Source organism: Micromesistius poutassou (genome assembly GCF_964030765.1).
Source record: "Micromesistius poutassou genome assembly, chromosome: 5".
Lineage (NCBI taxonomy): Eukaryota > Metazoa > Chordata > Actinopteri > Gadiformes > Gadidae > Micromesistius > Micromesistius poutassou.
This window is the reverse complement of record NC_140275.1, coordinates 17,859,093-17,872,815: the sequence shown is the minus strand read 5'-3', so window position 1 is coordinate 17,872,815 and position 13,723 is coordinate 17,859,093. Positions and strand designations below refer to the sequence as shown.

Sequence of the window (13,723 nt, the reverse complement as noted above, 5' to 3'; positions counted from 1 at the left end):
TGAGTCAACTGCAGCACCAAAGATCAGTCACATTGATGTCTAGCATGGGGACAGTTACAGTGAAGCTTCAAATAGAGAGTACCAAACATTAAGGTCAGTGTCAAAAGATATTCTGCACTTTAAAAGTGATTGAAATTAAGTTGTTCTTAAATACATAATTAATAGGCTAAGACGAAAACTGAGTTAAACAAGACTAATGCAAGACTTCAGAAGGCTGAGTTTGTGATTCACTGTGATTTACCACAATGCATAGTTGACGTGTCCACATCTAGGAAGCGAATGTTCATCCTGGACTCCATCTCAAGACCTTTCAGAATCTGTCGGATACCACGAGGTAACGAGGATAACAAGATGTCACGTCACAGACTATATTGATGTAAAACAAAGATGTACATATTCATAAAAACAATCCCAGATATTGCATGGATAAATAACCCTGGAAAATTGGGCTCACCTGTTCAAAATGCTCAAAAGTAATTCCTTCGTAAAACTCGTGGGGTTCCTGAAAGGACAAGAGAGGGATTACACTCAACTCGACCAAATCCCAACACGTTCTGTCCTAACATTATGCTATCCTTATTTTACCATGTGAGGCACGTTAATGCTCGCCACCTCCAGCATGGCAGCGTCAGCGATGGCCTTGGCCGCCTCCAGCCCGATGGCCCCACTCTTAGAGAGTAGTTCTTCCACCACCTGGAGCAGGGACACGCCCACACAGTGATGTCAGAGGGTAAGCGGTTCCTGACCAGTGCCAATCAAGCCATTATTGTAATCGTCACGTTATGTAGAATGTTATGCTTGACAATGTACAGCAAAATGTTTTGCCTTTTTGATTATTACAAGTACAATTAGTACTAGCACTACTTAAAAAGTAATAGTAGCCTAGTGTTATTACCTTTGGTACCACTAGTACTTTTACCAGTAGCCTACTCACAGTACTACCAGAAGCCAATTGTACCTAAAATACTAGTAGAAGTTGAAGATAAAATCCCATAACTTCAATCAAATGTTTGCGTAGTTGTAGAACTTCCAAAGTAAAATACTTTAAAAAAGTACTTATAAGTATTAGAAATACAACTTCTAGTAAAAGCAGAAATGCAACTTTTATTAGTACTAATTATATTACTACTAGTACTACTCCTTGTAATAGTACCCACAGTACTACTCCTAATAAAACTTCTAGTAGAAGTAATAGAAAGCAGTACAGTCACAGTTTGTCTTTCAGGTCTAGGAGGAGGTTAAACCATTACAATGGAGTCATGCAAACGCATGCAAAAGGTATGACAGGTGGTTTGTCCTGCAGGTCATCCTGGGGCAAACCATTGAAGACATGGTGTATGTGTTATTTCTCCCGCAACTATTACATATATTTTTGTTTATTTCACAATCTTCTCACTTCAACAGTCCCAAATCCACACAGGGGTTGTGGACCCAAACTGAACAGGTGCTAATTACCACAACTGGTTTTAGTCTACAGGAGTATTTTACTTGAGGCTGAGAAGTATTAAGATGCCCGCTTAAACTTGTTTTATGGAACTGCAGATCACATGATTGAAACCCTCCCACATGTAAACATCCAAACACAACAGCATGAAAAACACACCTCCCTTCTCAAACTCCTAAACTCTTGCTTACAGTCCATCAGAGGCGCCCTCACCTTTCTGTATTCGTCCAATGTGATCGTTCCATCGTTGTCTGTGTCATGCATGTTGAACAGGACTGAGAGGAGGACACACAACACAGTTTACTTTCATCAAAGGATTGTCTGAGCAGAACTAATGGTGTCATTTATTGAGTCATCTGTCCCCTTATGAAGAAGTGTTGATGCAACATGGGATGCAGTGATTTTGAAAGATTCATTTGAAAATAGACATTCTTCCAGTGTGTTTCAGAACAAAGATATAGTAGTTCTAATGAAGCTTTCTGCTACATTACTATTCTAGAGTCTTGATTAACCCATTAGAGACTAGAGCATGGAATATTCATATTGATGCTTGTGTCTTTGTCAGTAATGCGACTTCTAGTGTATGACCCCAGCTGCTGCTTGGGACTCAGCCCTGTTGTAGTGTGATGTTAGTGTGATCTTCATCCTTCAAGGTTCAATTGGCTGGATTTTAATGTTGTATAAAGTGCTAGAGTCTTAAGTTAGTTGGTTAGAAATCTGGCATCTAGTAGTCCTACTATGTTATAGCAGAACTTATAGCAGAAAAGCCAAGGCTTTCATCATCTCATCATGACATCTCTCGGTCATTTTAGTAAGTGTATTCGTACCGGAGCCAGTCACCACGGTGTCTACACTGCTGGTGAATGTGCTCGCAAATTAGGTCCTTATAGATCCCCGCCTCTAGCAACACGATTGGAAGATGAGGTGAAGAACGTGAAACGCCTCGTTCAACCAGATTTGAGCTTGTCTGCCATCAGACTTTAGATATTAATCTAAAGTCTGATTTGTGTGACTGGTATGTTTTCCTTTGTCCAGACTTGATATTTTGGTATGCCACCTTCAGTACCTATGGTCCAAATAAGTACACAGGGACTACAAGTTATATTTTCAAAATCAATATGATGTGTTGCTGTCATTTGAAACAATCCCGATCATGCGCCTATGGCTACTACTACTACTACTACTACTACTACTACTACTACTACTACTACTACTCTGTTTATGACAGGAATGAAACTGAGTGTTCTCACAGCGAAGCTTCTCTCTCCTCATGGCCTCCTTGTCCTCGGTGGTCATCTTCAGGGTGGGGGGTTTAAAGTGGCACATGACCTTCACAAACTGCTGGAAGCCGATCTCCCTGGAGCTGCCCACCTCGCCGTCATTCTGGTTCCTGGGTCGGTGAGAGAACTTCAGGTTTTTACGTCGGTATATGATGCACAACATTTTATCAAACAATGTTATCAGTATAGCCTTTAATCCCAATGACCTAACAGGTCATATATCTATGACCCCCCCTAACCCTAGCCCTCCAGAGGCCAAGGAAAATCTCCCTTAATCAGCAAGCAAGCAATATTGAGAAGGAACGCAGTGTGGGGGATCCCTCCTTCCAGGGATGGTACGGAGTGCATGGGTGCCATAATGTGATATGTTACGATTAGTTTGATATAACACATATCTACCCATTTGGACCACTGGAAATAACACCCAAGTTATTTAAGCGTATGGAGCATCTTTAGACGTCTATAGATATTGGTACAACTCATCATATTTGACGTAACATTTATATATATATATATATGTTAATGGTTTAATGTATTTAGGAGCGTTGACAGTTTGAGCACCCTCACCGTTTGTCGAAGAAGGCCTCTATGATCTGGTTTCTGATCGGGTTTTTGTCAAGTGCCTGGATGTTCTCCAGGTTTTCTTTACTGCAAAGCAAAATGTAGGAGTGAAATCCAACAGACAAAAACAATGGTTCCATAGGAATGAGAAATAGTGTATGTCTCAAACGATGTTGTTAGCATTAGTCATTTTGGTGGATTGTAAGACGTGTGTTTTTGGTTATTCCCTTTCCTTGTTTTTCTCATATCTTAATAGTATGTGTGAATGACTCCTGCAGATAATCGTCCCACATTGCGTTTAGGTTTTACGTCATGTGAACAACACATAGTTAAATGAAGTGCTGGGTAAGCAGTGGATTAGAGTGTTTGTGTGTGTGTGTGTGTGTGTGTGTGTGTGTGTGTGTGTGTGTGTCTATTGTCCTGGCCTGATGGAGTGTGGCACACTGCTTTTACATATAGAGGGAGGGAATGTGTGGGATTATGCAAACGATGACTGATTAATTTGTGTGTGTGTGTGCATGCATGTGCTTGGTTTCTCTAGGCATGTGTGTATATGTACAGGTTGTGCTTCTATATTTATATACTACTGTCTCTCCGTATGAGTATTTCTAGGACCTTGTGTGGGTGGTGAAGGCAGATTGTCAAATTATCTATGCTATTATTCATACAGTGGCAGACTATTATCATGATTATACATTACAATACACAGCCACTGTAATTGGTATTTGCAGTATTGGTAGTGCACACACACTGTGATGCATGGTGGTTTGACAGTGGACATGTATTGTGTATAGGCTGTTGTAGCTCACCTTATCGTCTCCTCATCTCCACTCAGTTGCCTGAATCTCTTGTGGAGGATTCGGATCTGCTCTAAAGAAACTTGCAACAGGAAAGTATGTCAGTAAAATCCTCCCATAAACACTCCACACCCCAAAACTTTGACACAATACTGGACTCCGTATCCATTGTTAACCCGGGGATGTTAAACAACAAGAGTCATAACCAACAGAAGGTCCTTCTAAGAAATGTTCGTATGTGTAGCCTAGGTAAATGTGATAATTAACATGCAGGATAGGCTAATGGTTTTTCATGAACTGGGGGAATAGGTCAGACGGAACCGCCAAACAATACTATCAGCATAATGACAAAACAAACTGAACCGCTCTGTTATGATTGTGATGTGACTGGCTTGCCTCTGTAATTGTAAATGGACATCCGCTAAATAATTAACCTGCTGAACAGATAAGGGCTTGCAGTATATTTGGACTGATCCCATACGTCGCATGTTTTTTTCATCTCTGTGTTAAAGTGGTTGCCAATTCAAGTGCGAAGTACAAGGTCTGATTTTATTGCGTTTAGCTATAGATCTAGCTATAGAGTTATAGCCTGACGCCATCTCTTCCACACGCACGTGTGCTGCTGGGAACAACATAGACTACAGGTTATCAAATACTACAGAGCGGGGGGTTCGCGGCCGCTGTCAACCCACGATGACAGCCCAAGTGATCAATCGTTTTATCGGTCAAGGTCGACTGCAGATGCTGGATTAATTGGATTTGGGCTGTCGCTGCAATGTTTTAAAATAGCCGTTGGTTAACCTCATGCACTTCACTTGTTTTTGTCAGTTTCATCCATTCCCCTAGTTTTAGTGAGAACAAGGTGTTTTCTTTGTAATGCCAAAGCGGATTATTAACACCACCATAAAAATCATATCAACTACGCCTTGGTCGTAAATAGCCAATGCCAGATAAGCGGTCAACCGCATTTATGCATAGAACTCTAAAGTGCAAATCTCTATATCTATATCAAATTGCAATCCTTATAGGATTTTTCCTTAGGCCTATAACGTTTGTAATATTTCTTAGTCTAGTATCACAGTAAAAAATCAATAAACTTTACAGGTAGGCTCTAGGCTGTGGTCCAGCAGGACAGCGCTATGGCAAATCGTAGGCCTATACATTTGGAAAACTTGATTTTGACTAATATGACTAACATTTATAATTAGTAATGTAAAGTTGTGTTTTCACGAAAGTGTAGGCTATATAATTAGTTGATTTGTGTTCTACTTGTTGTAACATAGGACGGTTAATTATAACCTACATTGCGAAAGTAGACGCCGACACAAAACACAGCTAATCCTCTCCATCAAATAACGATATTTGCAACTTACATCCAGTTTTGTCCGACAATTGCTGAAATACGTCCTCTGTTCGGGTCTGGGACGCTCCCATGTCGAGACGGATCAGAGGACTGCGGCCACACGCACTACCTGACGCGACTGTTCATTCGCTACAAAGTTTTCTCTGGTGTGTGGTGGCTTTGACTGTCACTGACCATGCTGCGGTGTGAAGACATAGGGAAGTATTCCATGATAACAGCAGCATGACTCTGCGTGGCTCATTCTTCTTTCGTCATGTTTTCCTCGCAAAGGAACACTATTGGTCATTTTTCTGTTGGCGAATATCTGTATAACATGTCTGTGTAAAACAAACCAAAAAATACTTGAAACATTTTATTACACACAATTCTCCTCAATTGTCATAATTGTTCTTGTTCCAAGCCACTCATTAACTTATTTATTCTCTTCTCTTTGAAGAAGAGCTCAATGACCCGATGAGCCCTTACTTCATTATGATATTTGACTTGTAAATGTACAGAAAATATTTAAAATTAAACGGTAAAACGCTTATAAGTGCATGGGACTTGGTGACCAAATGCAAAACATTTAAAGGCCATTTACAAAATGGGCCAATTTGTTTTTCATGTTGCGTTTACATATGTTCGTATTTCGGTCAATGTCACTGAGATAGGAAGATGTAGGGGGTTCTAGATTCGTGCTGGGGGGGGGGGGACGACGGGAATGACATTGCTCATGTTGGGGTGAGGAACATTTCAATGAATTACCCATCACAAACCGCTCAATTGGCATACTGTAATATTCTGCATTGCAGTATAAAAGTCTACAGCGTAAACGGTATACTGTAACAAACTACACATACACACATGCCATCACTTTTTTGCATTATCTTCAACTCTGGCATATATACTGACTGGTAAAAATCCTGTTTGCAACAACGTCATTCTGTTGAGCGGTGTGAGACAGCTGTGTGGACGATGAGTGCATGGCCGTCCATCAATGCATACTACGAGGAAGAAGGGGCAATGTTACTACCAGGGTCACTTAAGACTCTAGCTACATTGGCATGGCTTGCTGCTCCGCCGGCTCTGCCGTCCCTTGCGCCTGGCTTTGGTTCCCACCGCTAGAGGGCAGCAGTCTCTGGTAGAGCCGGCAGACAGTGCACAAGGTCTCGGACATATCTTCCGGGTAGCGCGTCTCTAGCTCTTCGTTGGCAACGTAGTGGGTGTTGGAGAACTCCGAGAAGTAGCGGCCCACCTCGGGGTGCCCGATCTCTAGAGGGTCCTCGTGTGGCTCCAGGTTCTCTAAGATGGAAATCACAAATGAATGTGTTTACTGCCATTTATTATGACTCAAATAAATGGCATGTTTTTAAAAATAATTTAGTGGTACCCTTTGGGCAATAGAATTGAAAGGTGTGTGTGTGTGTGTGTGTGTGTGTGTGTGTGTGTGTGTGTGTGTGTGTGTGTGTGTGTGTGTGTGTGTGTGTGTGTGTGTGTGTGTGTGTGTCCCCTACCCTGTGCAGCATAGCGGCACGTCCCGTCCTGCACCAGAACGTTGTAGAAAGGCTGGTCGGCGCCGCTGCTGAGCTGGTTGACCCGCATGGTGGTGATCCACTCCTGGCTCATAGTGCACTTTGGGTCCCAGCCGTAGATGACACAGTTATAACCCGACCTGAGGTGATGGAAAGAGGAGGGCAGGCTATTGAGAGGGGGCAATATAAGACCTGTATGCATCTCAGTAAGGCTGCTGTGAATGTATGTTTTTTTTTCCCCGCCAGCGTTTGAATTATCTTAACAAGGGAGGCAGCTTTGGAATATTGACTCGGTTGTCAACAGTACATCAGAAGCTCTCAAACAAAGGCCAATAAAAGAGGTCTAATCTCCCTTTATTGGCCTTATTTAACCAGCCAGTTAAATAATAAAATACGAAGATGGTAACACAAAACACATTGTGTGTGTGTGTGCTTTGGACCTTTCATGTAGAAGACTTGTAATATTTGCATGTCAAAAAAAAAAACGTTCCAGCAGCAGCGTCCTTGATCAAAGCCCACTTGGGTTCACGATCCAAAAGTAGCAGCGATGACGCGGCCCCCCACCTCTTGTGCTTCATGACCAGGCCGGCGGCGTAGCGGACCTCCCCGTGCTCCGCAGCGCTGCGCCGCTTCACCTCGGGCTGTACCGGCTGCTTCTTGTGCTGGATGTGCTCCAGCGTGTGCTGCACCAGGTAGCCCACCGCACCGTGCTGGGACGGGTCCAGCGCCTGGATGTGCTGCAGAATATCAAGCACCTGGAGACAAGGGGTCCACCTTTCAGATCAATACTCTCAGGTCCTTCAAGGGTAATGCACACTCCTTTTTAGCTATCGGCCGGTAGTTTGAAGCAAATGGGATCTGAGAAGTGGTGACAGTCGTACAATGTTGGGAAAAACTGATATAAAACAATAGCTGAGCGTGACGTTTGACCTTTAAAAACATCTGGAAAACCAACAGTAAATGAAGCGTGCAGATGTGCCGTTACTGATCTGACCTTCTCTGGCCAGATGCCGAGGTGGAAGTAGAGGCGAGCCTGCAGCAGTAAATACTGGACGTTGTCTGGGTTGATTGTGAGGTATAGGTCCAGAGAGTCCCTCAAGAGCTGGTAGGATTTTTCATTGCCCTCCCTGTTGTAAAAGGAACCGACAAGTACATGATTAGGCAGAATATACCTTTATGAGACACTGTTTGGCCATAGCGTTGGTGTGGACAAGGTGTGCCTCACGCTGCAAATCACAATAGTCACTATTAAAAGAATTTGAGTGTGACAGTTCTCCTTTGAATCCAGAGCCCAGCCAGTCTTATTATATATTTTCTAATCTGTCATCTTATAATGTAAACAAAAAAAGCATTTGTCCCTGAAAGTCATTTTTTTTTTTAACACTGATGCCACACTGAAGCACAACAGAAACAACAATAAGCATCGCTCACTAAATCAACCATGCTGTTCGCATCATTGAACCATTACCATCGGAACATGCTTTTCACAAGGCACATCAATGTCTCTAGTACCACATTCAACAGTGTCTGGGCTTACCCTCTCTTCCCAATGTTGAGTAGGTTTCCCACCATCCTTAGCAGAACCTCGGTGGTGCTGATAGCGCTGTAGTAGTCTGCCGTCACCTGGTGGCCAATGAGATACTCGCACTCCTTGGCGGTCAGCTGCTTGCCTTTGCCGAAAGCATCGATGTAGACAAAGTCATAGATGTCTTCACTCCTGTGGGGGGTCAAAAGTGCAAACATCTTATGAGCAGGCGTCTAAGCTCAGAAACATCATGTTGAGTCAGAAAAACCCTGCTGAACCAGAAACGCCCTGCAAAGTCAGAAACACCCTGCTTGAGTTCACATTTGTTGATGTTGAGATTTTCATGAATTAATCAATCACATCTTCATTAGTTTCTCAACTTGAAATTATGTATAGTTGCCCTCTAGTAAACATGTGGTCTGCAAGACGCAAGGAGAACCTACCCATTTGGTTTTTGGCACCATCGAAGTAGGAAGTGATTGGGGAAATTGACCGGCTCCAGCTGAACCCCTAGCCTCCTCGCCAGCATCATGTAAAGGACAGAGAGGCTTATGGGTATTCCTGTATGGCGTTGGATCACCTGCGTGGTACAAATAATGGAAATTAAAACAATCCAAATCAAATTAATAATTTCAAATGATGTATGAAAGCCGTCTGTGAGGACCATACCTGGTGGATGTAAGAGTTCAGGGGGTTGTAGTAATCCAACTCATTGCCCTTGTACTGAAGCTGCTCGTATAACACACAGTTCAGTACACACACAGCTTGTCTCTGGAGTTCCAGATCCTCTACGTGAAAGCAGCCACCTGCATCTGTGAAAGTTAAGAAAATTCATAAGTAAAGTGATCAGAACCAAACTAATTCATCATAATTTAAGCAAACAGACTACAACCACCCATTCCATCATCTATCTCATTGTTGTTGTTGTGGTTTTGACGTGAAGGCGTTCATAGTGGTGTTTATAGTGCTGGTCTAAGACCAGAAAACACCAGCTCGGATGCATGATGGGAGAAGAAAAAGAAACCTACCTGGAACCCCCCTGAGGCTAGGGTGAGACGGGTTTTTGATTCTCAACATCTTCTTAACCTTGTCTGTGATCTCCTCCAGTTGGTCCGATATACTGGCTACGGTGATGTCCGCTAAGGGATTACAATACTGGTCCACCAGCACAGCACCTCATAAAGGACAAGTGATACAAAGCAAAGTTAGGTTACAGCAACTTCACGTCGTTATGAAAAACAGGTTCAAGCCTTATGGGTAATTTAGCAAAAAGCTTGGGTCACTGTGAAAGATACTGATAAAGTCTGATAAAAAAATCAGCAAGTGACATTGACTACACCCCCTCACCCATCCATAGTTAGAACCACAACCAACCCACATACAAAGTCCAATCACCCAAAATGGAAAACCATTGTCAAAATCCAGCATAGTATAAACTGGTAACAGTTGATACCAGTACCTTCTAGAGCTGATTGCTGCACTGGCGACTGCTCCAGAAAAACCTTCAAACTCCTCAGGATGTTCTGCTGACGCAGGAAGTAGAGTATTTTCTTTGCATAGTACTTCAACGTCAAGCTTTTCCTGAGAAAGGAATAGAACGTCATTGTTTTGTGTATGAGGAGGTGCAGACAGCATATTCTTTAATAGTTTCATGCTGAGATATTGCAGTAGTGCAGTAGTGTAGAGACAGGCCTTCACCATTTGTCTGAGTTGAGGATGAAGAGCAGTTCGTCTTCACAGAAGTGTTCAGGGGCCCCCAGTGACTGGATCTCTGCAAAGCTATCCCCCAGCACCTGGCCTACACACGGCTGGGTCACAGAACTTCGAGTTAGTTCAATGTGACAAGTCATACGCATCCATCTCGACTCATTATGTACATCCGTGTGTACATTAGAGGGTTGAAGATGGGAGAACTTCTGGGTATTATGCCTAGAAGTAAGCTTGTACAGTAATATTGGTTGTGTTATCATTGGTTGTAGATAAGGCTACTTACAACTTCAGTGAAGAATCTCTTGGAGATGGATTCAACGGTCCGTCTGATTTGTAAACCAACAGTATGTCTTGTTCTGTATTCCCTCAGCCAATCACAGCACTCATTGTGACGGTAATATTTCTGTAATCTCGGCCATCTGTTGAAAGATTGGATTAAACCTTGTAACAATTGCTAAACCTTTATTTAGTCAAATTACATAATGACTGATATATTTTATGGACAGTATGCAATACAAAATCTCAATGCTTGTGTATTAATTTGGATACTGTTTAACATTCAAGGTCACACAGCATACTATATGATAATAATTGGTCGTATCAAGCAATTCAAACGTTTATTTGTATTGGTTGGAAGTTTTTGCAAGACAATGATTTGCAATCTCATTATACCATCTGCATCATTGGTCTGACGTAATGAATTTGGTGCATCAGCATTCAGCACAGATATCTGACAGCTCTTCCGAGGCTCGAATAACGCCCTTTAGTTGGTTTAAACGGATCAAGAGCCTTCACGTACACCCACCCCCCAACTACATCCCCGAATTGTAACGGCAATCATATACAAATAAGAGAACTGCACAACATTGCCCAGGGGGTCATTACCTGAGTCTGTATTGGTGTCCCCAGACCTTGCCCCTTCCATGACATACGTCGCGGAGCCGCTTGCAGGTGCATGACGCGTTGCAGATGTCGTCATGGCTGAGGAGAGGAAAACACAGGATATGTTCGAGCAACTCGGCCGGTAGATCTGTCAGTTTTTTGGTTTGAGCCTCGGAAATAGCTCCATTTAGACCTAAAAACCCATCTGCAGATACAGACGACGCCATCTTTACTGTTTACCCCGATTACCTAATTTCATAGGCCCCACCCCTTTATGGCGCAGAGGGCTGGGTCATGGGAGAGGCTTGCGGCGCATAGTACAATTTGATTGGTTGCTGATCCAGACAAGGGGAGGGTAGGGGCTAGATCAAAGGGTCTGAACGTGCAGTGGGCTGTTCTTCTTTTCCCTTACAACGTGTTAAAGGAGCGAGAGGTACCGCCCACCTCACGTCCGGATACTTGGATACAACAACTCGCCACAACTCGGTGGCGTTAGCTTGTAGCACTTCTCCTCGTCTATTGTTGTAATTGTGCTGTTTTATGGTACCATAAGATAAGATACGCTGTGCACTTAACACTAGACACATAGCGGACACACAACGGTCCGAGCATTGAAATGGATTGTTAATAGTTTGTTTTAATCTCATGTAATAACATGGTTAATACTAGATGGTCACTGACTACTTTGTAGCTAACGGAAGCTAAGTTAGTATTAAAGTTTATGTGGACTTTTAACATCTTACGTTTGGTAGGAAATTAACGTAATGGCAATGGGAATACGCATACGTAAGGGACATATTAATGGTGTTTTGGAGAATTGTGTTTTAGATTAGTTAATAGTAAATAGTGAATGTGTTGCAAACAGGATCCATGTCCCAGTTTGGGTGCCTGAAGATAACGTCGATCTGTCAGACAAGTGATGTGTAAAGACTGCTCCTCAAACACTTGCCAACGACAGTAGACATCTGGTGTGACTCGTGTTATGACCCCCTGTCGAAGTTAGAACAGACACCTGCCAATCTGCCATGGCAAGCGCTATAGCAGCCAGACTGATGGCCCTCAGCACGCTGAGGAGAAAACAAGCCAAGAACTTCACCGTCAGGATCTGCACCATGGAGTCAGACCTGGAGTTCAGCTGTGAGGTAGGTTCAACTATCACTACTTTTTTAAAACATAAAGTTACAATGGCTCCAATACCGCAGACAAAAACGTGTCCCTCACTTCCCATGAGAAGGATCTGCGCTACCAGCTCATCTGTATCTCATCTTTATTTTAAGCATTTAGTTAAAAATATTATTATTGGATTAGATTCAGCTGTAACTATTTTAGATTTGTCCACGTGTGTGGACAAATCAAAAATGTGTGCGTTCTCATCCAACAGAAGGTGGCAGCAGGTATCCAAGATTATAGTTATGGCCTAGACTGCAATAAGGAACAGCTCTCGGCAGTGGACCACTGTCTATAACACTGGTCCAAATTGCATCCTAGGCCTTTTGCCAATCAATGTAATTGCAGACACTATTCTATATTAAACGTGGCCTATCTTTCAATTGAAATGTGATGCTATTACAGAGCAAAAAGGGAATAAAAAAAGACTTCAGAAGGCTGTCTATATTTAAAGGGGTGGGAGATCCAATGTGCACAGTTGGTAATTATGGTAGAATGTCAATTGCAGGTTTGCGATTCCTATTTTCTGAGCTGTGGAGACAATTGTATCAATTATGGCTTTTGTAAATAGCAATTATTGGGGTATGGCAGGCATACAGATGATTTCATTTATCTTAAAATGTTATGTTGAATTAGACTTGTCGTCTTGCAGTTCTTATTCTTCTTCGTATTTATTGTAATGTTGCCTAATTATACGCTTACAATTCAGCTTTATAATAAAAAGAGGATTTGGATTAATTTTATTCCAAAGCAACAGGATAAAAAATTACCTGTATGCTCTCTGCTCTCAGTGAGACTGTTTGCTCCAGCCTTCATCCCCACAGTGGTCAGTACATCTTTGTGTGTGAACCATCCCATTTACAACAGATGAAGAAGGTCTAAATGAAATGCTAGTGCAGCATGTGTTGCCATCTCATCAATGCATGTCACACCATTGGAAACATGGATAACCTTTCAGATTCAGTTATAATTCTACCGTTCTTTTCTGTATTGTTTACCAATGCGGTCGTGCGTTGCAGGTGAAGTGGAAAGGAAAAGACTTGTTTGACCTGGTCTGCCGTACGCTTGGTTTGAGGGAGACCTGGTTCTTTGGGCTGCAGTATGAAATCAAGGATACAGTAGCTTGGCTAAAGATGGACAAGAAGGTATCAAAGTGATGTTTATCATTTGTCTGAAACTATTGTAACTGCAACTAATTCATAATATTCATTGTGGTTTGAATCAATTGATTTTTTTCAGATCAGCTAATTATTTCAGTTTATATAATGTCATAAATCAAATCAAATCACAAGGATATCAAATCACAAGGTACACTCTTCTTGTTAGCTTTTTTAGTATTCAAGACAAGTATGATAGATAGAAACAGAAGAAAAGCGTCACAAAAAAAGCATATCTACAGTTAAATGCAGCACATGCTTGGTATTTTATTCAAAACATATTGTCTAAATAACAAAAATGATAATGGATACATTTTTAATAAGTA

The 13,723-nt window shown here is 42.1% G+C and overlaps 3 protein-coding genes across 3 annotated transcripts in view; 1 reads left to right on the top strand and 2 right to left on the bottom strand.

Moving 5' to 3' along the window:
* Positions 1-80: 80 nt before the first annotated feature.
* tesca (tescalcin a) lies at positions 81-5,551 on the bottom strand. Its single transcript, XM_084467579.1, has 8 exons — positions 5,456-5,551; positions 4,095-4,164; positions 3,292-3,372; positions 2,695-2,834; positions 1,658-1,719; positions 586-693; positions 455-502; positions 81-317 (listed from the first exon to the last, which is right to left on the bottom strand). Exons 1-8 carry the CDS (start codon positions 5,514-5,516, stop codon positions 228-230), a joined length of 660 nt encoding a protein of 219 aa, XP_084323705.1. The 5' UTR covers positions 5,517-5,551; the 3' UTR covers positions 81-227.
* Positions 5,552-5,829: 278 nt separating this feature from the next.
* Positions 5,830-11,300, bottom strand: fbxo21 (F-box protein 21; the record flags this gene model as incomplete). Its single annotated transcript, XM_084468529.1, has 12 exons — positions 5,830-6,726; positions 6,939-7,096; positions 7,521-7,711; positions 7,951-8,083; positions 8,494-8,673; positions 8,925-9,061; positions 9,151-9,293; positions 9,510-9,656; positions 9,941-10,062; positions 10,180-10,289; positions 10,475-10,610; positions 11,077-11,300. 12 exons carry the CDS (start codon positions 11,298-11,300, stop codon positions 6,479-6,481), a joined length of 1,929 nt encoding a protein of 642 aa, XP_084324655.1. The 3' UTR covers positions 5,830-6,478.
* The window catches only part of nf2a (NF2, moesin-ezrin-radixin like (MERLIN) tumor suppressor a), a 27,125-nt gene continuing 24,491 nt past the window's right edge, over positions 11,090-13,723 (top strand). Inside the window, exons 1-3 of the mRNA XM_084468530.1 lie at positions 11,090-11,215; positions 11,939-12,215; positions 13,260-13,385. Of these exons, the coding sequence (XP_084324656.1) occupies positions 12,099-12,215; positions 13,260-13,385 (243 nt within the window). The 5' untranslated portion in view covers positions 11,090-11,215; positions 11,939-12,098. The remainder of the gene's footprint in view (positions 11,216-11,938; positions 12,216-13,259; positions 13,386-13,723) is intronic.